The sequence below is a fragment of the Pipistrellus kuhlii genome, unplaced genomic scaffold, assembly GCF_014108245.1.
Source record: "Pipistrellus kuhlii isolate mPipKuh1 unplaced genomic scaffold, mPipKuh1.p scaffold_m20_p_39, whole genome shotgun sequence".
Taxonomy (NCBI): domain Eukaryota; kingdom Metazoa; phylum Chordata; class Mammalia; order Chiroptera; family Vespertilionidae; genus Pipistrellus; species Pipistrellus kuhlii.
The window spans coordinates 2,689,112-2,712,595 of NW_023425539.1; the positions used below are offsets into that span (position 1 = coordinate 2,689,112).

General features: G+C 42.0%; 1 protein-coding gene across 3 annotated transcripts in view; it reads left to right on the plus strand.

The window, feature by feature from the left end:
- The window catches only part of BLMH (bleomycin hydrolase), a 32,022-nt gene extending 11,749 nt beyond the window's left edge, over positions 1 to 20,273 (plus strand). Inside the window, exons 7-12 of one of the 3 annotated variants that reach the window (XR_004982750.2) lie at positions 2,643 to 2,798; positions 3,629 to 3,787; positions 3,899 to 3,966; positions 4,997 to 5,114; positions 5,486 to 5,575; positions 7,942 to 8,007. Coding sequence is in view for 2 of the 3 variants with exons in the window: in XM_036408500.2 (XP_036264393.1) it covers positions 2,643 to 2,798; positions 3,629 to 3,787; positions 3,899 to 3,966; positions 4,997 to 5,114; positions 7,942 to 8,011; positions 19,323 to 19,474 (723 nt within the window). In the remaining variant the exon portion in view is untranslated. Of the gene's footprint in view, positions 1 to 2,642; positions 2,799 to 3,628; positions 3,788 to 3,898; positions 3,967 to 4,996; positions 5,115 to 5,485; positions 5,576 to 7,941; positions 8,012 to 19,322 lie in introns of those variants that run through there. The other 2 variants (XM_036408500.2, XM_036408501.2) reach the window with 2 other exon arrangements.
- Positions 20,274 to 23,484: the final 3,211 nt, after the last annotated feature.

Sequence of the window (23,484 nt, forward strand, 5' to 3'; positions counted from 1 at the left end):
GAGTACCCCCTGTACCCGAGAACGTAGAATTAGGCGCAGCTAAGCACGATGCAGTGCATATCCCCACTAAACTCCGGTGCTCCCACCAAACTCTTCCCGTACCCCTGGGGGTACTCGTACCACACTTTGGGAAACACTGCTCTAAGTGATAGATATTGTTTCCATTTTTTAAAAACAGACAAGGAAACCAAAGTTCAGGAAAATAAATTGCGTGACTGACATTACAAAGCCATTAAATGGGGGTGGAAATTAACTCAGTCCCACATCATTTGTCTTTAAACTGGGAGCCACTTATTTTTCCTATGCATCATGTCTCCTGCTTTCTGTGTTCTTTTCCTTTTTCCTGTTTCCTATCCTGATTCTGTTATTCACCAGTATTCAGTCTATATAATGACTTGAGTTCAGTGTCCGGTATCTTTTTTGTCCTGAATGCCCAGTGCCTCTTTATGAGAAGCAGGTGGCACTCCCAAGTTGCCCACCAGAGAGCAGACGTGGATATCCAAAGCTCACTGCCAGCTTTGTACCTTTGGGAACAGGGAATGTTCCTTTAGAACTGCAGAGTCTTTTATCAAGAAAATATAGTATCAGGGACCCTGGAGAGTATTTAAAATTAAAGCTTGTTTAATTAACTCTTGTTAAATGGCTTGGAGCCAAGTATTCCTTCCAGAGTGTTACAAACTGACTTGAATTTGAATGGCGTTAGATATGAAACAATGCAGCGTGTCTAACATTTTACTAAAACCCAAGAGAAAGGGATGCCATCCTTATTTTCATTCATTCCTTATATGTATCTTGGATAAAAAATTCACATTTATAAAACATGCAGTAGAGTATAACAATGTATCCTGCAAAAGGATTCACTATAGAATTCTGTATTTGGGGGGGAAGAAGGAGGAAATGATTGAACACTTTTTACTATAGATAAGGAATCTAGTGCACAGTAAGGTACTGTGTAAATTATAGTGTAAAACATTCATATTTATATTTAGAATGTATTTCATAGTATACAGAAATTCACTTTGTTGTCCTAATCTTCATTGGCCCTGGGCCTACCTTCTTTTTTTTGGTCAGAGTCTGGCTGACCTGGAAAAACCACCCTTGGATGACTGAGAATTGATCAAAATCCCACAGATGTTCATACACGTGTGGCAATAGTTACTAGTTGAAAATACATATCATTTAAGTTTGTAAAACTTTCCTCATCTCCTTGTCATTGTCTTGACCATAGTTACCAATGGCAGTATCCTCATGATAAAGCTACCATTTGTGCAAATACAAAATGACTCTGGTCCATGTGAATCCCAGAGCTCATTAACCCATGCTAATGTGCTGCCCTGCTTCACATTTCCTGCTGGAAACCAACCTGAGAATGAAACAGCATTAAAAGGGAGACCGTCTAAGGTGGTTCAGGCTCATAAACCACACAGTAAATCCTAGCAAAGGAAGACGCTATCTTGGAAAAGAGAGCATCACAAATGAAAGGCAACCATAACTTCTGTAGCTTCATCTGCCTTTGTTAAAAGACAGTAGAAGCGGGTTCTGTCTTCCATAATAACACATGGATTAAGAGTCTCTTTATCCTTAATTATAGGTCTAATGTCATAGTCCTTGTTTTCTAGCTTTGATTCAGAGAATAAATTTGAACCATGGTATCAGTTTCCAATGTGTTCCAAGGTTTTTTGAGGCCTAGAATGCTCTGGGGATGATGAAGTTTCCGTGGTTGGAGCAGACTATAGTGTTGTTGTTGTTTTTTAAAGATATAGCAAATTTGATAGAGAAGAGGAAATACTTCCAGGCTGGCATGGCCTAGTGGTTGACTGTCATCCTATGAACCAGGAGGTCATGGTGAGATTCCCAGTCAGGGCACGTATGAGTTTGTAGGCTCAATCCCCAGTGTGGGGCATGCAGGAGGCAGCCAATCAACAATTCTCTCTCATCACTGATGTTTCTGTCTCTCCCTCTACCTTCCTCTCTGAAATAAGTAAAAACATTTTTTTTTTAAAGAGAAGAGGAAGTACTTTCTATGCTCCAATGAAATAATATAAAGGTTGATTGTTTTGATGCTTTCTTGAAGGTGTTGTGACATCATTAGAAAATATGTTATGGTCTCACAACCCAAAAAGTGGTACCTTACTACTTACTAAAAATTATTCTTTTTCTAATGGTACTTTTATCAGACATTGTCATCCAGCTGAAAAGTTAATGACTTTTCTCTGAGTGGAGACCCCTGTCACAATCAAAGCAAAACCTAGAAGAATGAAGGGAAGGAAATCCATTTATAAAATATATGTCATTATTTGTCACCTGAAATGTAATCAGCAGAGCAGCAACCAGCTCTTACATATCAGTGGTAAGCAGTTTGTTGGCTAAGGAAGTTTAATTTGCAGGGCAAATACTAAGCACTAAATATTAATATTTCAGAATTGTATTGTTCAGAGTGTTTATTTAAGAATCCAGAAGCTGACTGATATCAAATCCTGGACATCAGCCTTCCAATTTTTGGAACAATATTAGATTTCCTGTGAAATGTCTGGCTTGAATTTAGCCACTGATTTCTTACATTTCCTAAGTTTGAGGAAAATGAAGAGGTAAAGAACACTTTCCGCTAGCCATCACTCATCTGCACCCATTCTTCCTTCCAGGTATTCCGAGTGGTGTGCATCTGTTTGGGTAATCCACCAGAGACATTCACCTGGGAGTATCGAGACAAAGACAAAAATTATCAGAAGATTGGCCCCATGACACCCTTGGAGTTTTACAGGGAACATGTCAAGCCGCTCTTCAACATGGAAGATAAGGTTGGAGACGGGCACTGGCAGCCACTGGCTGTTTACTTTCAAATGCCTGTTGACTACAAGGGAGGTTGTGAGATTCCAGGGTTAGCATGCATGATCATCAAACTAGAAACTAAACAAACTTTTCCCTGCTTCCTCTGAGGTATGTGATGGACCTAATAAAGTCGATCATATTAGGATCCCCATTGCCGCTCTTCAGAGACTTTTCTAACTGTAGGCTCCCCTGGTTTGGGGCCCAGAATCATTCCCAGGTGCAAAGACAATAAAAATATGTCTTACTTGGTTTCAGAGCCTCCCCACCCCCCACTCTGGGGACTCTCTCATGGAAGGGAGCAATGTCCCATCCTAGTTTTTCCCGCTCTCTTTCATGTCTCCTCCACTGCCTAGCAAGATGACCAGAGATCCCCTTCCTTTATTGACATCTTGATCCTCTTATAAGCAAACGTGTTATTATTGGAATCCCAACTCAGTTGAGGTATTGCTAGGTGTTAAGCCCGTCTTGTAACTTGACAGCAGGGATCTTACAGTGATTGGATCTCCATCTTGCCCTACTGCTTGCAATTCTTCAGAATTACTTTTGGGATAATTCTTGCCAGTGGGAAAGATGCAGCTCCCAAATGTGTCCCTTGGACCAATTAGAATATGCAAGGAACTCTTTCAGTGACCTTGCCACCTTTTGTTTCTCTGTTATTTAGCGATATATTTGTAATGCTTATTCTTGTAGGCAGAGGTAATGAGCTTTGATGTAAACATATGAACTTAGAGGAGAGGTATGTGTCTTGCTTGACTTTCTTGGTTTTATGTTCTCATCAACGTGTTCTTGATCTCAATAGATTTGTTTAGTAAATGACCCTCGGCCCCAGCACAAATTCAACAAACTTTACACGGTGGACTACTTAAGCAATATGGTTGGAGGGAGAAAAACTCTGTATAACAACCAGCCCATTGACTTATTGAAAAAGATGGTTGCGGCCTCCATTAAAGATGGAGAGGTTGGTATTGTTCTGTGTCTTCTGCTTTGGGGTTAAAACCTTTTCTTCCACACCTTTGGTGTAGTAGGAAGATGGGATTTATGTTGACTTTCTTCTCTCCTCTAATTCTAGGCTGTGTGGTTTGGCTGTGATGTTGGAAAACACTTCAATGGCAAGCTGGGCCTCAGTGACATGAATATGTGAGTGCAAGAATTTAAAACAGAAAGCCATTTGTGGGTTGTTGCTTGTGGGGTGCACTCTTGGTACGAACTGACTCGGCTGAGGTTCACCCAAAGAGGAGGGCTGGCCTGAGGGCAGGACTCTTTCTTTCCATCTTGTAGCGCTTGAAGACTCTTAACAAAACTCCACATACTTCTTTGCTCTGACCTGGGAAGTCAAGATCATACTTCGTGCCTGCATGGAATTATTGGATATTCCTAAAAAGCCATGCTTATGAGAAAGGCACTTTCAAAAGTAATGGATTGCTGTGTAAATCGGCTCAGATTTGGGAATGTAATGAAAGGTTTGCCGGACTTCTGGTTCGCTCTTTGATCCTTCTGAACTACTTCCCTGACTTGGGTGAATTATGTATTTTTGTCTTTATGACAATTGTGACTAATTCACACACTTTAAAGCATTCCTCCTCGTTGTTGTTGACAATGAAGGTTCATTTGTGAATAAAACTATTCAAGATTCCTTGGCTATTGAAATATACCACTTTAGGGTTACTTATAAGTAATTGTTATAGGAAGTTGAGTAAATAACTTCATAGTTAGCAAAAGGAATCTGCTAAAAGAGAGAATTCATGATTTTTTTTTTTTAACTTTGAAAATACTCTCCAATATTTTTTATGTTTTTTTAATTTAAATTTCATAGCAAGTGGTCTAAATGGATTAAGAAACTGGATTGCTTCTACCAGCTTAAAGGAGACCATTTTTGAAAGAAATTACTTTTAAGGCTTTTTTTTTTTTAAGTTTTATTTCCAAAATAACAATCCAGGCTCATCTTGTCAACTTCTGAGATGGAAAGTTTGTGTTTTCTGGAGTACTCTTGTGACACGAGAGAATGGAATGCCATTGAAAGACTGAATTCTGCACATATTCGGTTCTCTGAAGAGCTTCAGCCCATATTTACGTGGTGCTATTGGGCCCCTTTTGTGTCTTCTGTAACCAGAAGCTATTTTCCCCCCTTGATTGTACTCTCTTTATTCTGTACTGTCTTTTTTTCCAGCTATGACTATGAATTAGTGTTTGGTGTCTCCCTGAAGAACATGAGCAAAGCTGAGAGGTTGACTTTTGGTGATTCACTGATGACCCACGCCATGATCTTCACTGCGGTCTCAGAGAAGGTATGACGCTCAGCATCCCACCTCGTTGTTTACCCAGATGGACCTGCATTCTCCTATCAGGGCTTCATAGTGTAGATGTTCTTTGTGAAAAGTTAGCTTCCAAGCAAGACATTGTACCTCTGTCACTCGAGGTTTGACTGCAACTCAGAGGTAGTGAAAATAAGACCTTTCTGTGAGGAGCAGAATTTGGGTCAGCAGTGAGTAAGGAAGTAACTGCTCTTCTGTAACTTGGAAAGTTCTTACCTTGGTGTGAAGGGAACTTGGGAGAAGTGAAGATAACTTCTATTGAATGAGGATTGAATTGAGCCCTGAAAGTGTTCATATCTTGATAACGTGTGTTCAGACTTACCTTCCTTTCAATCGTCATTCAGATTCTTCTGCAGTAAAATGTCAATAACAGTAATTTGTGGACTCCATGCCCATCCATTACTGGATTTATGCAGAGCATCAGGAAATTGGATGTAAAGTATTTTGAATTTCCTATGAAATACTCTGAATATTATAGTAACATCACTATTCCTAGGACACACTGTTGGAAACAGCAGCTGAGACTTTATTTTTCACAAAGAAGCCTCCCCATTTCTAGGCTGTAGAAAGGACATTTTACACCTGTGCTCAGGGATCATAAGGAAGAAAAGACTTCAAACTACTTAAATTCTTTACTACCACAAGCAAAAGTATTCTTTTTCCTACAGAATTCCTGGAAAGAAAGTCATAAAATAATGACATCAGAAAGAACTTTTCATAAAATACCATAAATAATAAAATACTAACGTAAATATAATACTACTAAGATACTAAGTTGTTCATATTTATGTATGGACCTACTAAATTCAATGTTTATAACTAAAGTTCCTTCAATTAAAGTTAAATTATTTAAAAGATTGTTAAAAACAAACTAAAGACCTTGTCATTTCTAGGAGAGGTTTGGCTTTTAATTTTCCATCTCTGTAATAGAATATTCATATTTTTCAGAATGAATAATCATACATGGAAAGTTTGTGTTTTCTGGAGTACTCTTGTGACTCGAGAGAATGGAATTTAGAAATAAAAATAGTACATACCTTATCATTTTCTCTGGAACTTTCGCTCTTTTGTTGGCATGGTTTATTTACCTGCTGTTTTTTCCTCAGAGAAATGGAGCTCCCTTACATGCTAATTCTGACAGTGTAAAGCAGAATTTATATTATCTCATCTGGAATTTTATAATAAGATTGTTCTCTTCCCTCCAGTTTGAGGTTTCTTTTTTAACCCTCACATGAGGATATGCTTTTCTTCATTTTGAGAGAGAGAGAATCATCAGTGAGAGAGAAACGTCAATAAGTTGCCTCCTGTATGGGTCTTGACTAGGGATAACCTAGATGTGTACCCTGACGGGTAATCGAACCTTCAAACTTTTGGCATTTTAACTGAGCCACCCAGCCAGGGCTCCAGTTGGTTTTGACCACTAAAACTAGTTTGCACTGCATTTGAATGGTAATGCAAAGATAAGTGCTGGCTGCTGTATTCTGGAATATTCTTTCTTATTGCTGATTTCTTAGAATCCCTATGAGGAAGGTGCAGGTATATTCTATATTGGTAGATGACAGAGAACATCTTGATCTAGGTCATGCGGGAATTCATTGGCAAAGGAAAGAAGAGGAAGCATTTTCAGATTTATTATAATAGTGATCTTAGGCAATATACATTCTGACCGTGGTACTTAAAAGGAAAGGAAAGATGGACTAAAGTGGGGGGAGCAGAAAACCAAAACAGACATTTAATAGGTTAATCTTAGAATATATAGTTTATGATGTAGTTTTAAAGGTACCTGAGGCTAAAATTAAGGGGTAGTACAGATAAGGAAGTTTGAACTTGTGGGTTTGGTTGTTGGCTATTTCTGAGACGGAAAATTTCAGAGATCCAAGAAACCTGCCAAGAATAGAGTCAAATCCCATGTAGATGAGACTCATGCAATTATGTGCAAGTGTGAGTTGACAGATGAAATCATTAGGAGATAATACCGAGCCAGCCTCTTCTCATGCTACAAAAATTTGTTGTTTTGACACAAGTGAATGCCCTGGCTGAGCATGAAGGAGAAGAGTCTTTTCCCAGACGGAGCCTTTGTCCCTCTCTGTCACAACAGTAAAGATTAGAGTGAAGGTTTTTATGATGTGCATCAGTGTCCCTTTAAGAAGATGAAAATTGAGCTTATTTTATTAATGAAGATAGAAGAGAGAGAACAGTATACTGCCTGGGTTTTGTTTTATGAAAACAGTCTTTCTACTTTTGCCTAGCCATTCAATCTCTATTGTATTAAATTTAATATTACTATAACTGAATCAGGAAAAGCACACATTTGGTGAGTGTCGGTACTTGGTTCCTTTAAGTAGAAAATTAGGCAGTATGATGAGAATGTGATTGTTTTCCTTCTTAAACTGACTGGATATTAGAATAATTTCTAAAATAAATATATTGGAATGCCTTTGCAAAGAATGCTAGCCAGTTATAAGCAAGAGTCCTGGCTTCTGATGGTGTTCACTGCTTTTAGTAATTTAATATTTCATTTTTCTTAGTCAACTAGCATTTTAAGATACTGTTTCTGTATAGAATGCATTGTAAAGCAGAAAATAATATGATTGCTTTGTTAGGTTCATTGCATTTTTATCCCACGAGTGTCAAACCCTTGTATCCCTTTAGTTACAGTAGAAAAGACATGGCCCCGTCATGTATGTGTATCATGGCTGTGTAGAGGAGGCTGTTTCTTCTGAGTGGCTGAAGAAAAACTAAAATTAGCATGACGCATCAGCTGGAGAGATCCGGTTTCAAACTATCCACTCTTTTGCAGGATAATCAGGATGGTGTATTCACGAAGTGGAGAGTGGAGAATTCATGGGGTGAAGACCATGGCCACAAAGGTAACACCAACTCAGGGTGCCTGGGGTCTGCTCTGCGGTCTGTCTCGGGAGATATGGGTAGAAAGCAGCCCTAACGTGGGGGATTTTTCAGTTATGGGTCCCATTGGATAGAGTCTTCTAGGGAGAAATCTGAGGATCCGGTTTGCCCCCCAGTGTCCTCTTGACAAAAGTGACATGCCTGAACCCCCCAGGTTGACCCTGAGACCAGAATGTGCTAGCATTAGTTCCGAACCGGCCGACCCTATTAGACCTCTTTGTTCCGGAACACCTTGTCCAATGAGAAGGCTGGGTACCCTTGGCCAGGACACTGCTCTATAGCACTGGGTGCATTTTCATCTGCTGCACTAACTCTAGACGTCAGCCTCTGAATGGGAAAGCAGGATTGTCAAGAAACTTTAGGTATTTATTAGAGACTCTCGGAGTCTTTTCCTCTTTTCTAGAGGAAAAGAATGTTTTGGTTACTGTTTAGAACTATTTTATTCTGACAAATCAAAACCCAGGCAGAAGTTCTAAGTAAATGATAATAAAAATGATAGACTTAAAAAAAACAACCCAACTACACCTAACATAGGATTTGTAGAAAAATAAAAATATATAGATAGATATAAAGAAAAATATAAAAATCTCTAATAGTACCACCCACAGATCACCATTAACAGTTTAAGGTAATTTTTTGTGGCAAATTTTTGAAACCATGTTTTTAAAGACTGTTTTTCATAATAAGTAAAAGCCTTTGAAGGAGCTTTTATGCTTTAATTTTTAGGGTTTCAGACCAAAAGTGGTGACGACTGTAGAGTATTATGCATGTGCACATGTATTTGCGTGTGTGCTATGTGCTGGTGTTACTTTGCAGCTGTTCTTTTTCAGATTTCATATTCCTTACTTTCAGCCAATGGATTCAGGCTAGGAAAAACACGTGAACCACAGCTTACTGGGCTAGATAGAAGCCTGGGAGGATGTGATAGGGAAGCTCGTGAGATTCCCAGACACTTGGAAGTTTTCTTTAAAAGAAAATAGAGATCGCAGCAGCTCTTTGCCTTGTACCTCCCTCTGTGTTTAGAACGGTGATTTTTTCCAGAGATGTTCCTCAGAGCATTAGGATTCCCAAAGGTGAAAGAAAGGTGGAGGAGAGGCGGAGTGTGCTGGTCTAGAATCGAGCAGATGAAGCTTCAGTATTTAAATGAGAAAACTCCTGTTTTAGCCTGTTCACTTGAGTTTTGATCTTGACAGTATTCTGCGACTGGGCGGCAAAGGCCTATATATGATGGCCAAAACCTAAGGCCATCTGTCGTCCCAGGTCTTTATCTCCCCATGAAATGGTCATTGGTGGTTTTGGCTAACTATCCCTGGGATCTGCTGTGAAACTCAGCAGCTCAGTGTTTATATGTAAAGAAGCACAAGCGTTATTGGAGCATTTCTGTTCATCAAGATACTTGCATGTCCCCCTTCTGTGATTTCTGTAATTCTGTGATTCCATGGAGCTTGTTAAATTACTGTTATGTATTAGAGTGCAACGTATACTTTTTGCTTAGAAAAAAACTTTTAATCCTCACCTGAGATATGGTTATTCATTTGAGAGAGAGAGAGAGAGAGAGAGATTAAAAAAAAAAAAAAAAAACCCAAAACATGAACGTGTAAGAAACATCACATCCATCAGTAGCCTCCTGCATGCGTTCTGGCTGGGGTTCGAATCAAAACCTTTTTGGTACATAGGACGATGCTCCAACCGACTGAGCCACCTGGCTGGACTGCAACGTATTTCTTAATTGGTGATTTCTTATTTATAACGTTTCAAAACGTAAGGTATTACTTCAGATGAACCTCATAGCTCATTTCATTTTGGTTTAATTTGGTCTCTGTATTTGGGTTTGTTAAAGAAGTTAGTGTCTAGGAAAAGGACTTAAGTTACGATTTGTTTAGATGAGCCTGGATCAGTTGGCTTGCTTCTGTAACATATTTCTATCTTTAATAGTCACTGAGTTTGTAGATGGCATTGAGGTCCATTTAAGAGAGGATAAACACTTGTAAAGCCATGCAAATACTTGGTGTTTTGAATAGTGTGAGTTATTGTTTTTATTACTTTGCACCTAAATACCTACTCTTAATAAAGAGGATTCTGGCCACTCTGCTAATTTTCTTTCCATTCATCTGTACTTCTCTACTCCAACTCAGTGCAACTTTTGTTTTTGCTAACTAATTCTTTCTGTTATTACGGTCGCCCCTCTGTGTCCTCAGGGAATTGGTCCCAGGACTCCCTCAAATAACAAAATCTGTAGCTGTTAAAAGTCCCTTATATAAAATGGCGTTTTGCATAAAACCTACACACCCCCTCCTTATACTTTAAATCATCTCTAGATAGTATATACTAGTACATAATATAGTGTAAATGCTTTGTAAATATCTGTTATACTGAAACCTTTAGGCAATAATGACAAGAAAAGAAAGTCCATGTTTCATACAGACACAACCATTGTATGCCTAACTGTATCAGCAACAACATCACTTTCTCCCCCAAAATATTTTCTGTCTGCTGATGGTTGAATCGATGGGTGCAGAACTGGTGGATACAGAAGGCCGAATGCTGAAAGAGCTGAGGTCTTGATCCCGAAGATCTGCCTGTAATCTTTCCTGGTGAAATCTGCAGCTATCCAGTTTAGAGTAAAGTAATTTTTTTGTTTTGTTTTTTGAATAACCAACATGCCTGAGATTATACAGAGCAAAGCATTTCAGTAGAGAGCCAAGAGATAAGATATTGAACTGAGTGGGGGCAGGGAATAGTTCGTTCAAAGTCAAAATAAATTATTCCCATATATTTCTTGGTAATGAAGACTTAACAGGAAGGAAGGAAAGAAAACATGATCTGATTTAGTTGGCACACGTGGCCTGGCCTTCGGAGCATGTGTAGCATGTTATTATACTGGTGATGTGTGTTTATCCCAGCAGGCCTTCCTGCCTGTCATCCTGGCTGGTATTGGCAAGCACGCCTGAGGCAGAGCCTCTGTTTGTGTTCTCTAGGAAGACGTGACCACCTTAAACAGCATTGCTGGCATTTTGCTTTTATAGATAACATTGTTCATAGTTTGTTACCATTCTCTTTGGGATTTCTGCAGGCTAAGATAGATGGTTTCTGCGTGGCTGTTGTGGTTCAGTGGTTGAGTATCCACCCATGAACTGGTTAGGGTACATACCCGGGTTGTGGGCTCGATCCTCAGTAGGGGGCGTGCAAGAGAAAGCCAATCCATGATTCTCTCTCATCATTGATATTTCTCATCTTCTCCCACTCCCTGCCTCTCTGAAATCAGTAAAAAAAAAAAAAAAAAGATGGTTTCTAAAAAAGCAGTATTAACAAGACAAGCTAGAGGTAAAGAGAAGAGAGATTCCGGGGCATTCTTGCCCTCTACCCAGTCTTGGCTTTCGTCTTTCCTCATTGGTCATGTTCATGACCGGTCCAGAGACCACTAAGTAAATCATTCAGATCATGCTGAAATTAAAGGAGAAATTAATTCTTGTCTTACTGGACCCTTTGGATTACTTCATGTTGGTGAATGCTAATTCCTTAGGGCTGAAAATTGGATGCATATCTAACATATTGAACAAGCAACGTGGTTTTCTTTCCTCCCCTGCTTCTTGAAATACTTGACTATGCATTTTGTAACTTGTTTATAGATTATGCCAGAAACAGATTTCAAATTGGATAAAGGAACAGACCTTCGATTCAGATTTCTTAATTTCACACAGGCAGGTTCCCTAAAAATGTATATTACCTGTAAAAGATGACTGGTTATTTGCAGATGTGTTTGAGATTCAGTTTTTGGATTCCTAGCACAAATATAGTAACTTACAGACAATGTTGAGCTGAATCTGCTGAAACGAGAAAATTACATGAGCTAAAAGCAGAGGCTTCTGGTTTCCTGGAAAAGGGCAGGACACAAATCTGTCATATCACCTCAGGGTTTCCCTGCCTCTCCAGGCTTGGGACACGTGCCGCTGCCTTCCAGCGTGGGTACCTGAGCGGGACTGCTCCTGCAGAGGGACTGCTCATCTCCATTTTTATTCACTCGAGAGCCTGCATGACTGGGCTAAGAATAGTGTGAGTAGCTGAAACTGGTTTGGCTCAGTGGATAGAGCGTCGGTCTGTGGACTGAAAGGTCCCGGGTTCGATTCCGGTCAAGGGCATGTACATTGGTTGCGGGCACATCCCCGGTGGGGGTTGTGCAGGAGGCAGCTGGTCAATGTATCTCTCTCATCGATGTTTCTAACTCTCTATCTTTCTCCCTTCCTCTCTGTAAAAAATCAATAAAATATATTATAAAAAAAAAAAAAAAAGAATAGTGTGAGTGGAGCAGGAAGCATGTGCTCTCAGATTGACTGCTGCTTTCTTATCAAATGGCGTGACTAGGCGAGGGTTACTGACTAGGAGAGGAGGCAACTGGGAAGAGACCTGAAACCAGGCATCAGTTTCAGGGAGAAATCCCCTCCCACTCAGATTGGTGTGTGTGTATTGCTTTTTCCTGTAGAGAGGATGTGTTCTTTTCACCACATTGTCTCCAAGCTGTGTGTGCATGGGTTTGAGAAGATTAGGGACTTTAAAGCATAGAGCCAAACTACAATGATACACATCCTGGCAATTCCTTTTATCTGGATAGCCTTGGTCATGGCATTGAGTCTGTCTAAGCCTTAGTTTCCCTGGCTATAAAAAGGGGGTAATGGCCCGGCCGGTTTGACCCAGTGAATAGAGCATCAGTCCTCGTACTGAAGGTTCTGGGTTCGATTCCGGTCAAGGGCATGTACCTTGATTACGGCCTGATTTCTGGCCCTGGTCGGGGTGTGTGTGGGAGGCAACCAATCAATGTGTCTCTCTCACATCAATGTTTCTTTCTGTCTCTCCCCCTTCCTTCCACTATCTAAAAAAGTCAGTGGAAAAAATATCCTCAGGAGATGATTAACAAAAAATAAAAATTTTTATAAACGGGGACAATAATCGTACCTACCTCCGTTGTTGTGATAACTGTGCCAGACATATAAGAAGTGCCCAAAACATTAGCTATCGTTGTTACTGTTGTCAGACTTGCCCGGATTGTGCCCCTGGCCCAGGAAGAGGGGAATTCAGACTGGGGTGTCGCCTCCCCTCCTCAGCCAAGGGGGACAGTCTTCAGGAAGTGCAGCTTCTCCTGCTGAACTTCGTTGTGGTGTGATGGTTTAAAGAAGCACAGCCCACAAACCAAAGCTTCTCTCTTTCCTTGCCACACTCTCCACCCTGCCTTCCTCCCAGTACATTTACAGGAGACAGTACCTTCTCTAACTTATTTCAGAAAGAGGCCACGGTTCATATCCAGCGCTAAGGATGTTATCAGCAGGTGCAGGAGCATGAGCTGTGTCCTCACCACATCCTTTCGTGTTTACTCTGGAGGAAAAAGGACCCCCTTCTCAGATCACTGTCCAAATGTCTGTCTCCTAAGTGGGGATTTTGGTTTCCTTCCTTTGGTTGTGGGTGGTTTTTGGGCGGTTAGCATCTGGCCCATGCTGTTCTCCATTCTTCTGAATACATGCACTTGGCATCTCTGACTTAAAGAGACAGATGATGTCCTGAACAGACCCTATAGGAACTAGGCACATGGCCATTGATATGGGGGTGTGAGCAGATGAACTGGTTCCGAACAGGTAGGCGCCTAAGCTGGGTCCCATGCTGTTACCTGGTGCCAAAGCCACAGCTGGCCGCCTCTCTGATGGTGAGTGTCCTGTTGGAGGAAGCTGAGCCCCATGAAAAAGACTGAATTTGAAGTTAAGACTGGATTTCGGTGTGGGCTTTACTTAGTGGCTGCGTGACTTCACACAACTCTGCCTGCCTTATTATGTTGTGAGGTTTAAAATCAAAACAAGGATCGTGGGTATGAAACTGTATCGTAAAGTGTGTGTGTGTGTGTGTGTGTGTGTTGCTTTTCTAAAGTGTAATACATTTAATAAATAATAAAATACATTTAATAAATAGTACAATTAATATTTACATTTAATGAAATTCCAAAATCAAAATATGAGAACATATATAAAGAGGAATCTTGTTTCCTTCTCTTCTTTCAGGCTACCATTTCTGTTCCTTTCTCTTACATCTCTTCAGTGTGTTAGTGCACAAAGGTAGCATTCCTTATACCCTGCTTTGCGTCTTGCTTTCACTTCACTTACACGGCATGTCCCGGAGTTTCCTTATCAGGACATTTCCAGCCCCTGCAGCTCCATCACCATCCATTGTCTGGATGTACCATAGTTTATTTAACCGGTTCCTGCGTTAATAGAACTGATACAAACAGTCTTGCAGTGAATTTATATATTTATATATACACACAGTGCTGAGAATAGTGCCTGACACATAGTAGAGCTAAATAAGTACTGTCATTGTGGGAAAATAAATACATAATGCATATTTTATATTGTGTGCGTGCAAGTACTATGTGTCTGTAGGATGAAGTCCCAGAAATGGCATTACTTAATATAAAGGGTAAATAATACATTAGAAATTTTTCTAGATATTGCAAAATGCCATTCCATAGGGATTGTGCCATTTTACATATTTACAACATACTACTGTGGGTCAGCGATTTTCAACTGGTGTATACCACAAGAATTTTTAAAACATACGTGTGCTGCGGCACACGGGTTGATGATTTAGTAGTTGCCAGATATTGCATGTTCTAAAAATTCTTGTGGCACATCAGTTGAAAATCGCTGCTCTAAATAAATGTGAGGTATCAGGGCAGCAGGTGCCTAACAGAAGTGGTTGATAAATTGTCACTACTTAGTTATCTGTTAAAATTGTGTATGTTCATAATTAGGGGCTAGACTGTGTTGAGGCCTTAGTGAATGATGAGTTTTTCATTGAGTCTGTGTTTCTAATGTTTTCTTACCGCTCAGCCTATTTTTTTTCATCTTATTTTTTCATTATCATAGCAGAAAAATGTTTATACAATACCAAATTTGGAAGCCATAAAGGAAAAAATTCATAAGTTTGACTTCATAAAAATAAAAAGGTTTAGTAGATTCGAAGATATGATAAGCTAAATTAGAAGACAAATGACATAACTGGAAAAATGTTTGCAATCATTATTATAATAGAGTTTGTAACAAAGATTTAGTTACAAAATATTTACAGCAGTGTTATCTTAAGCATGAAAGAGCAATCTAGATTCCAGCAGCAGAGGATTGATGTACATTTCTGATTACCCATATAAATTCAGCACCTAGACATTATGATGCAAATGGATAAACTAGCACTTTTTTTTAAAATCAACATGAAAAGAGCAATATTGGAAAATAGCACATGTGATACTTTGTAATTAAAGAGTGCATATATCTCATTTTTATTAGATTTATAGAGTCTACATGCAGAAACTATCCAAGATTTGTGTAAAGTTGGAAGAGGACTTATTGAGGGATTGTAGGCAGTTTTAAAATTTACATTTGTCTTCTCTTTCTCATCTACCTGTTTCTCCTGCTCCTCTTCTTCCTTCTCCTCTTCCTCCTTCTCCCATGTTTCCAAAATTATTTATAATGAGCATGAATTATTTGGGTAATCTTTAAAAGCTAAAAAGGCAATAAAACATTCCAGATATTTAGAGGGGGAGGGAAATCACCCACCCTCTTGTATAAAATTATAATTTTTATTTTTTATGCCCCCAAATGTCTCATTTTGTAACATAGTTGTAATAATAGAAGATATGCTGTATTTTATGTTCTTTACTTTTATCACTTTTAAACATTTTCCCATATTTACTGCATAGTCACCACAATGTCATTTCAAATGACTAATGTTCTGTCGAGTGGTTTCTCACTGTTTTTTAGGAAGTTTAAAATGTGACATAAGTGTCAGTGAGGATTTTGCTTTCTGGTCTGGAAACCTTTCTTCAGACCGGAGTTATCTCGATCTGGTGTGAGATTGGCGGTGACTTAATGAGGCCTCAGGAGTGCGGCTTCCTTAAGTCCATGCCTCCTGGCAGATCCATCAGAGCGGAACAGAGGCTCGATTTTATCTCACCCCTTTTACAAAAACGCCGCCACAACAAACTCACCCACAGATAGTTTGTTAGTGGGGTGAAATGCTGCCTAGAACAAAGTCAGGAAATATGTAAAATATGTCTTAATTTATAAGTGATAATATTTAATATATTTGTCATCTTAATCTAGTCTTACGCTTCTGGTAGCTGTTTTCTGAGCTAACGTGGCCACTGATGTGAGGAAAGTTGCAGCCTCTGGCCTGTGAGCCCTCTCTCTGGCCACTAGAAAACACCCTCTCCGAGGAGCCAAGGAAAGGAAGAGAGAAATCTGGTGCAGGCGCCCCCAGGTTAAACTTTCTCTTACCCTCACCCATCGGAAACATTCTGCGGCCGCGTGAACTTGGCCTGACGGTTCCAGAGCCTCCTTCACAGGCCCTGTTTCTCCCGTACAGTCAGAGGCTGCCCTGTATAAAATTATACATTGCCTTTCTCTGCGGGACTGTTCATTCATCTGACTTCTCCTTGTGTGTAAACAAGACATTAAAGTTCAAACAGAATTTAATTTCTCCTTAGTTCCTAAAGCTGACTTCCTTTCCCCATTTATCTGTTTGTTTCCCTAAATGCCCCCTTGGGGTCCCTGCAGCAGATTTTCCTTTTTCTGATGGCCAGAGGGCTGATGGGTTAGAAGCTGAAACTTTCCTTGGATAAAACGGCCACTTCAAAGCTGCCTGAGCCGGCCCTTTGCTGCGCCTCACACAGCACTCACTGGGCTCTCAGACACACTGATCCCAATCTCCTCTGTCCAGCCCCCAGACACGCGGCATCAACAGCTACAGCAGCCGCACGCTCACTATCTGCTCGGACCGCAATTACTTGGCAGCCCCCTAGACTCTGAGGTTTCTGTGGGCCCCGGAGAACTCATATCCTGCAGAGAGAGACTAATCACGGCAGGTCCTCTCGGCGGCGACACTGAAAGGGAGGATTGCGATTGATAGGAGTTTTAATTTTCAGGACTTAATCTGATCGGCTTCTGGAACAAGATGTGTAGATGTACTTGCTGTCCATTTTCTCTGTGTGTTCTCCGGAGGCTCATTTGATGGCGCGGTGATAGCATTGTCATAAGGACACAGAACTTTATTACACGGCTCTGCCCCGTCCCTCCTCTGAGGATTCGTTCAGCCGGCATGTGGTAAGGGGAGGACGGCCCAGTGTAGTGCTTAGTGATCCGGTCTCCTGCCCCCTGGAAGCTCCCCGTCGGGAAGGCAGATGCCGAGTTTCTCGGCAGTTCCCTGAGATGCAGTGAGAAACGGTGCGGGTTGGTTGGACTGGCTTTGGTTGCTAGAGCTCAGTGGCAGTAGCTTAGGTGATGGGATGGAAGGGCCAGGTCCTGACTGACTGACTGACTGACACAAGCAAAGCCAGGGACTCTGGAAATAGGACAAAGACAGAAACCAGAAGCGGCACGGGCTCCAGTGTCTGTGCGTGCCCCCGGCCCTGTCTCCAGCTGAGGGACGGGCCCTGGGTCAGGAGGCTGGTGTCAGGGAGCAGGGTGCGTCCCTTACCTGGCCAGGCCTGAGCCCGCGAGCTCCCTCCAGGGTATCTGCTGAGGATGGACACGCGGAGCCACATCAGGATGAGCTGGCCTTTTTGCCTTCTGTCAGAGGCCAAAAGAGCTGGATGTAGTTGACCTCACAAAGCAGCTGTGTTTTCCATTGAATCACGTCCTTGGTCACAGCATCTAGCTTACAAAATTAGACTTGCCATCATGTCGCTTTTAATGATTTAAAACAGTCTTGCTTGTAGAGCAGCCGTTCTCAGGGCATGGTCTGCGGACCCTTACAGGGGGTCTGCAAGGTCTTCCCTCTCCTCTGTGTGGGTCAGATTTTCTCCATCAGCTTCGACCAGAACAGCAGACCGAGGACAGAAGGCAGAGAGACAAGAATCCAGCTGTCTGCAGCGAAGCTAGACATTACAGTATAAAACAGTACCACTATTCTAGCTAAAGTTTATTTTATTTTGGTGAATATAATTATTTTTCCTAAAAATGTGTTGTTTGTATTTATACTTCTTAAATTCTTATTTTTATATGCATTAGTATGTTTAAGCTTTCCGTTTAATTTCTGTTATGGTAAATGTCAGTAGTTGTAACCCACGCACACGCTGTTTGGGTTCTCCAGGGTCCTGGGCACGGACCTTGGAGACCTGCTGCGCGGGAGGACGCCGCGGGAGAAAAGCCGTCATCGTCTCCCTTTCTCTCCGTCCTGCGTAGTGAGAGCTGATCAGCACAGACCTGGATCTGCTCAAACCCTTTCTGAGAAAATTGGCTCGTGTCTGGAGTAGCGTAGGGGCCAGCCAGGGCCAGAGGATGGTGGTGGTGGCGGCCGCTAGTTCCTGAGTCCTTGGGTGCAGAGGCTCATGCAGTGCCCTGTACCTATCGCTTTAATTTTCCTCTTTATATTACCAATTACTTGGGTGAAGCACTCCCCCATTTAACTCTGTTGGAGGTGTGCTTCTGAAGGTTAATTGGTGCTGTCCTGGTGGAACCTGAGATACAGGTCCATCTTCCTAAGGGACGGGGTCTCCAGGATGAATCCCTACGGGCACCTCCTTTTCTCTCAGCCCAGCTCTCAGCCGGATGTCCGTTCAGTGTGTCTCTGGAGTCCCGCCCACAGAGAGATCCACAGAAGGGAAGAGAGGGTGCGCAGCTGTCCCAGTCTCCCAGTGCTGCCTGCTCCTGTCACAGGCTTCCTCCAGGACAGTGAGGCCGGTGTTACTGGTCGATTCCTAGAGTGTCATCTGCACATGAGTGGCTGCTTGGGAACGATGCCATGACCCCTCATGGTTGTGGTGGGATAGGGAGGGAGGAGGACAGCCGGTGATGCTGAGAGGAGGGGAGGGGAGGAATGGCCCTGGTGTGCTTGCCCTCCTGACCCAGAGAATGAGCCCCTCAGTGCGGCTGTGTGAGCAAGAAGCACTTCCAGCTGCCCTCTGGGGGCACCCGATCCCCTTCAGGGAGGCAGTCTGGGCGGCGCACCAGCACAGGACCTGGTAGCTGCCTGAGGGCCCAGCCCAGCTCTGAGTCTCCCCTGTGTGGCTGGACACGCCACTTAGCTGCTCCGAGCCCCGGACTCCTAATTGGTAAAAGCAGAGCCATGCTGTCCTGTCTGCTTCACCGAGTTGCTAATAAGACTTAGATTCGGTGAGATTATGACTGGGAAAGCAAAACACGGTACAGATGCCATTTTGTGAAAAGGCTCCTTTATAGTGCCCACATGGTTTCTGCTACTTGACCTTTGCCCTCTGGACTCATGAGGCTTCTCCTCCAGGTTACCTGTGCATGACTGACGAGTGGTTCTCCGAATTTGTCTACGAAGTGGTGGTGGACCGGAAGCATGTCCCTGAAGAGGTGCTAGCTGTGCTGGAGCAGGAGCCTGAGGTCCTGCCCGCCTGGGACCCCATGGGGGCTTTGGCCAAGTGACGGCGCCTCCAGTTCTCCCTCCTCCCGCGGCACCTGGAGCAGCCGCCAAGGACAGATCCGGGAACTGGAGCTGGAGCCACACAGGCGGCCGTGCGCTCCCACGGGACACTGTCAGGCCCTTGGATGTCTCCTCCAGGAACCTCTCGGGGAAGTGCTTTCTGTTGAAACAAATATTCTTAAAGAAAATAAAGGGAAAGACCGGGTCACACTATCTGTTCTCCTCATCTCCAGCAGCTCAGGATCTCTTCGCATTTTAATCCGATGTAATTGTGTGTCTTAACTCTGTCAAAAAGGTTTGGTTCTGTGTCCACCTCTGTAAGACAGGAGAGGATGAGCAGTTGAGGAGCACGGCGGGAGACGGACCTGTTTGTCCTTGTTCCTAGAGTAGAGTTGGGGGAGGGTTACCCTATGATTTGAGCTCTCAGAACTGCATGCTGCCTGACAGTATGACCGTCCCTCCCAGGTGGCAGTCACTGAATTCCGTTTTCTCAAGGGAATGTTACGTCTCTAGTAGCCCAGGATGGGAGGTTGATCCAGTCCAACATGACTCCTTCCTGTTGTTCTGAACTGGGGGGGCCACGGCTCGGCTTGAGTCACAGGGGCTTCGAGAAAGCTGAGTGAGAGAACAGCCCACGCCTTATCCTGGTCTGAACTACAGCGGTTAGGAGGTGCTCTGGCCAACGGTTCAACTTCTGCCTCTGGAACTGGGAGCTGGGTGGGCAGGAAAAGGTGAGACCCATGCTTTCTGACAACTAGATGGTGCTGAGAAGCTTTTGAATAAAATACTTTGTTAAACAGAGTAAGTGGGCTTATTTGGTCTCAGAAGTGTTTCTTTATTTAGCTACCGAGAAAAGCGACCCGGTGACTCAGATTCTACGAAGTGAAAAAGGGGCAAGATGGGCCAGGGCTCTCCTGCTTCAACTCGTTTCTGGTCCTTCCTGGCCCATGTGGTCCCTGCTGGTTCTGAGGGGGCTTCCCAGCACCACGTGTAACGATTCTCTCACCAGATCGAGAGTCCTGCAAGGGTGGGACGTGAGGATCTGCTTGGTTCCACCTTAGAATGTGCTGGAGATTATGTGTTTTACTGAAACTGAGCCTTCCTTTCACTGAGAGCAAATGAATGAAACACCCTGACCAACATTGCCATCACTGCCTGAACCCTACCTTTCGGGCTGTCCAAGAACCTTTCCCGTCCTGGTAGGGTACACTGTCTCACACAGCACCTTCCAAGATAACATTAGGCAAAGGCTCAAGCTTTAATCAGAGTGCTTACAATAGTAATCCTGTCCCAAGCAGGATAAATAAGTCCATTTCTAGACACATCATGGCGAAACCTTAGAACAGGTCTTGGAAGCATCCAGGAAGAAAAGACAATTAGATTGACAGCTGACTTCTCACCAACTATATAAGCCAGAAGACAGTGAAATATATCTTCAAATGCTATGAAAAGTTAACTGTGAACCTAGAACTCTGTATTTAACCAAACCATCAAGAACAAAGGTGAGCCTGGACTGGTGTGGCTCAATGGTTGAGCATCAACTCATGAATCACAAGGTCATAGTTCGATTCCCCAGTCAGGTTACATGCCCTGGGTGTGGGCTCAATCCCCAGTGTGAGGTGTGGAGGAGGCAGCCAATCAATGATTCTCTATCATTGATGTTTCTGTGTCTCCACTTCTCTGAAATAAATAAAAATATTTATCAAAAAAGGGTGAAATGGAAAACATTTTAATTCAAGAACTGTTGCCCAAATAGGAAGGAAATGATCCCATATGGACAGTCTGAAGTGCAGCAAAAGCTATAAATCAAAGAAAATGATAAGTATATGTATCATCTAAACCAAGCATGTCAAACTCAAAGGCTAACACGGGCCACGTAAACAAGATTTAAGTTTATATGGGCCTCAAAAAAAATCTTCAATTTTCATAGAAATGTAGGTTTATTTATTGAGACATGCTGAATACAAAGGGCTGAAATAAGTGAGTAATCTCTAACAAAATAATAGAACATTTTAATAAAATTAATATTTTTCCTTGAACATCAACTTACCAGACACTGAATAACTGCACAAATTAATAAACATAATGCAAATAAACCTATTTTTCTTGTTCTCCGAAAGCGAAATATTTCCTGTTACACACACCAAACAAGTCAGTCCAAGACTAATGATTTGACAATGGGCTGCTAAAACATTTGCTGCTAGTATTAGTGGAGAGAAATGGTGCATAAGGGAAATGAATACAACCTAATTATAGTAATCAGTCATTATCGAATGCTGTGGTTCATCACTAATAATTATGGATAACAGGATATTATAAAAATTAAGTTACAGAATTTTTATTAAAATGTTTTTTACATACCATTATAGTGGCTGAGCCACAAAAATATTCATTGTAGTCTGCATGTGGCCCGTGGGCCACAAGTTTGACATGCTTGATCTTAACAAAATGACTATAGGTGAGCATATTTAACAGACCCTCAACCCTTCAGAACCCTCCTTTCACTCCCAATCCCAAGGGGAAGTCCACCTGTGCTTCTGGGGATTATGCAACGTAAATTGGTGTGTCCCGGGCTATTTCCACCACTGGCTCAGGATTCAACTTTTTCAGCTCTGCTAACTCTGCCAGGACTTCTATCTGCTCTCTTTTTCTCCTGTCCTTGCCCAGCTGCCGATTTATCTTCCAAACAAATCCCTTTATTGTCCCTTTTGACCAAGTTGAGTATCTCCTATTTTTCAAATATCTGCATCTATAATTTTACCTTTTTAAATTTTGGTGTTTTTTTTTTTAAGTTTTGCTAAAGATGTTAATGTGTGTGTGTGTTTTAAAAAACCCAACTTGTGGCTTTCTTGATTCTGTTGTAATTTCTGCACATCTTCCTTATTACATATAGAACTGTGACCTCCTAGTTCATAGGTCCATGCTCAACCTCTGAGCTATGGTAGCAAGGCACTGGTTATTAGTTATAGCAGATTTAATCTGATGTATGCCTGTTCTTTCTTATCCTTTGTTGGAACCTAAATGGTCTCTTGTCAGATTATTGCTGAGTTTCTCTTAAAAATCCAGTTTGACAATTTGTCTTTTTTTTCTGGAACATATAACCCATTTATGTATATTTGTACTTACTGACACATTTAAATTATTTCTACTATCTTATTTATGATACTTTGCATTTTTCTTTCTCTCCCTATCCTGTCTTTTTTTATGGATTGATTATAATCTTGTTTGGGAACTACATCCTATTTATTTTTTAGTAGTTAATCTAAACATTTTTAGCACATATAATGAACATACCAAAGGTTAAGTTAATATACTTAACTTCTTCTTGAATGACAAGGACTTTATAATGTTTATTCCAATCACTTCCCTCCCTAATTATCTACTTTCACATATTTTCATTTCTCCGTCTCTGAAGTCAATAAAAATATGTTTGTTTGTTTTTAAATAGCATCCAGTGGGGGGGGAACAAAGGACGTAGGTATGTCTTCTCTGCTGCAGAGAAAAGGAAATGGGAAGATGTTGCATGTCTTCTCCTCTCACTTTTTTTTTTTTTTCTCCTCTCACTCTTTGGAATGATACTCTGGAAAGTCCTGTCAGCCCCGGGACTCCTCTGGCGCCCGGGACAGTCATGCCCCGGAAGCCAGGCCCCGATAATGAGCTTGCCTTTAGGATGTGGTTGCTCTGGCTTGTCCTTAAAGGACCGCTTGATTCCAGTTTGCTGTTGGCAGGGCCTGGGCACTTGCAGGCAACGCCCATTCCTCCAGGCGTGTGGTTGCTGAGCACGGCCACAGCCATTGGTTAAGTTGGATTTTTTTCTTTTAAGTAACTCCAGATGAGCCCTCTCACACTAGGACAACTTGTTCAGAACCATGAAGCGGCTTGTTCCTCCGTGGAGTCGATGATACAATCGATGGGAAACGAGGAGTAAACTGGCCACCGTTGTTTTGTTTCCCCTTTCAAACTCCAAGGCCTCCCCACCTTCCCACAGAAAGGGTGCAGGGCGCAGGGGAGG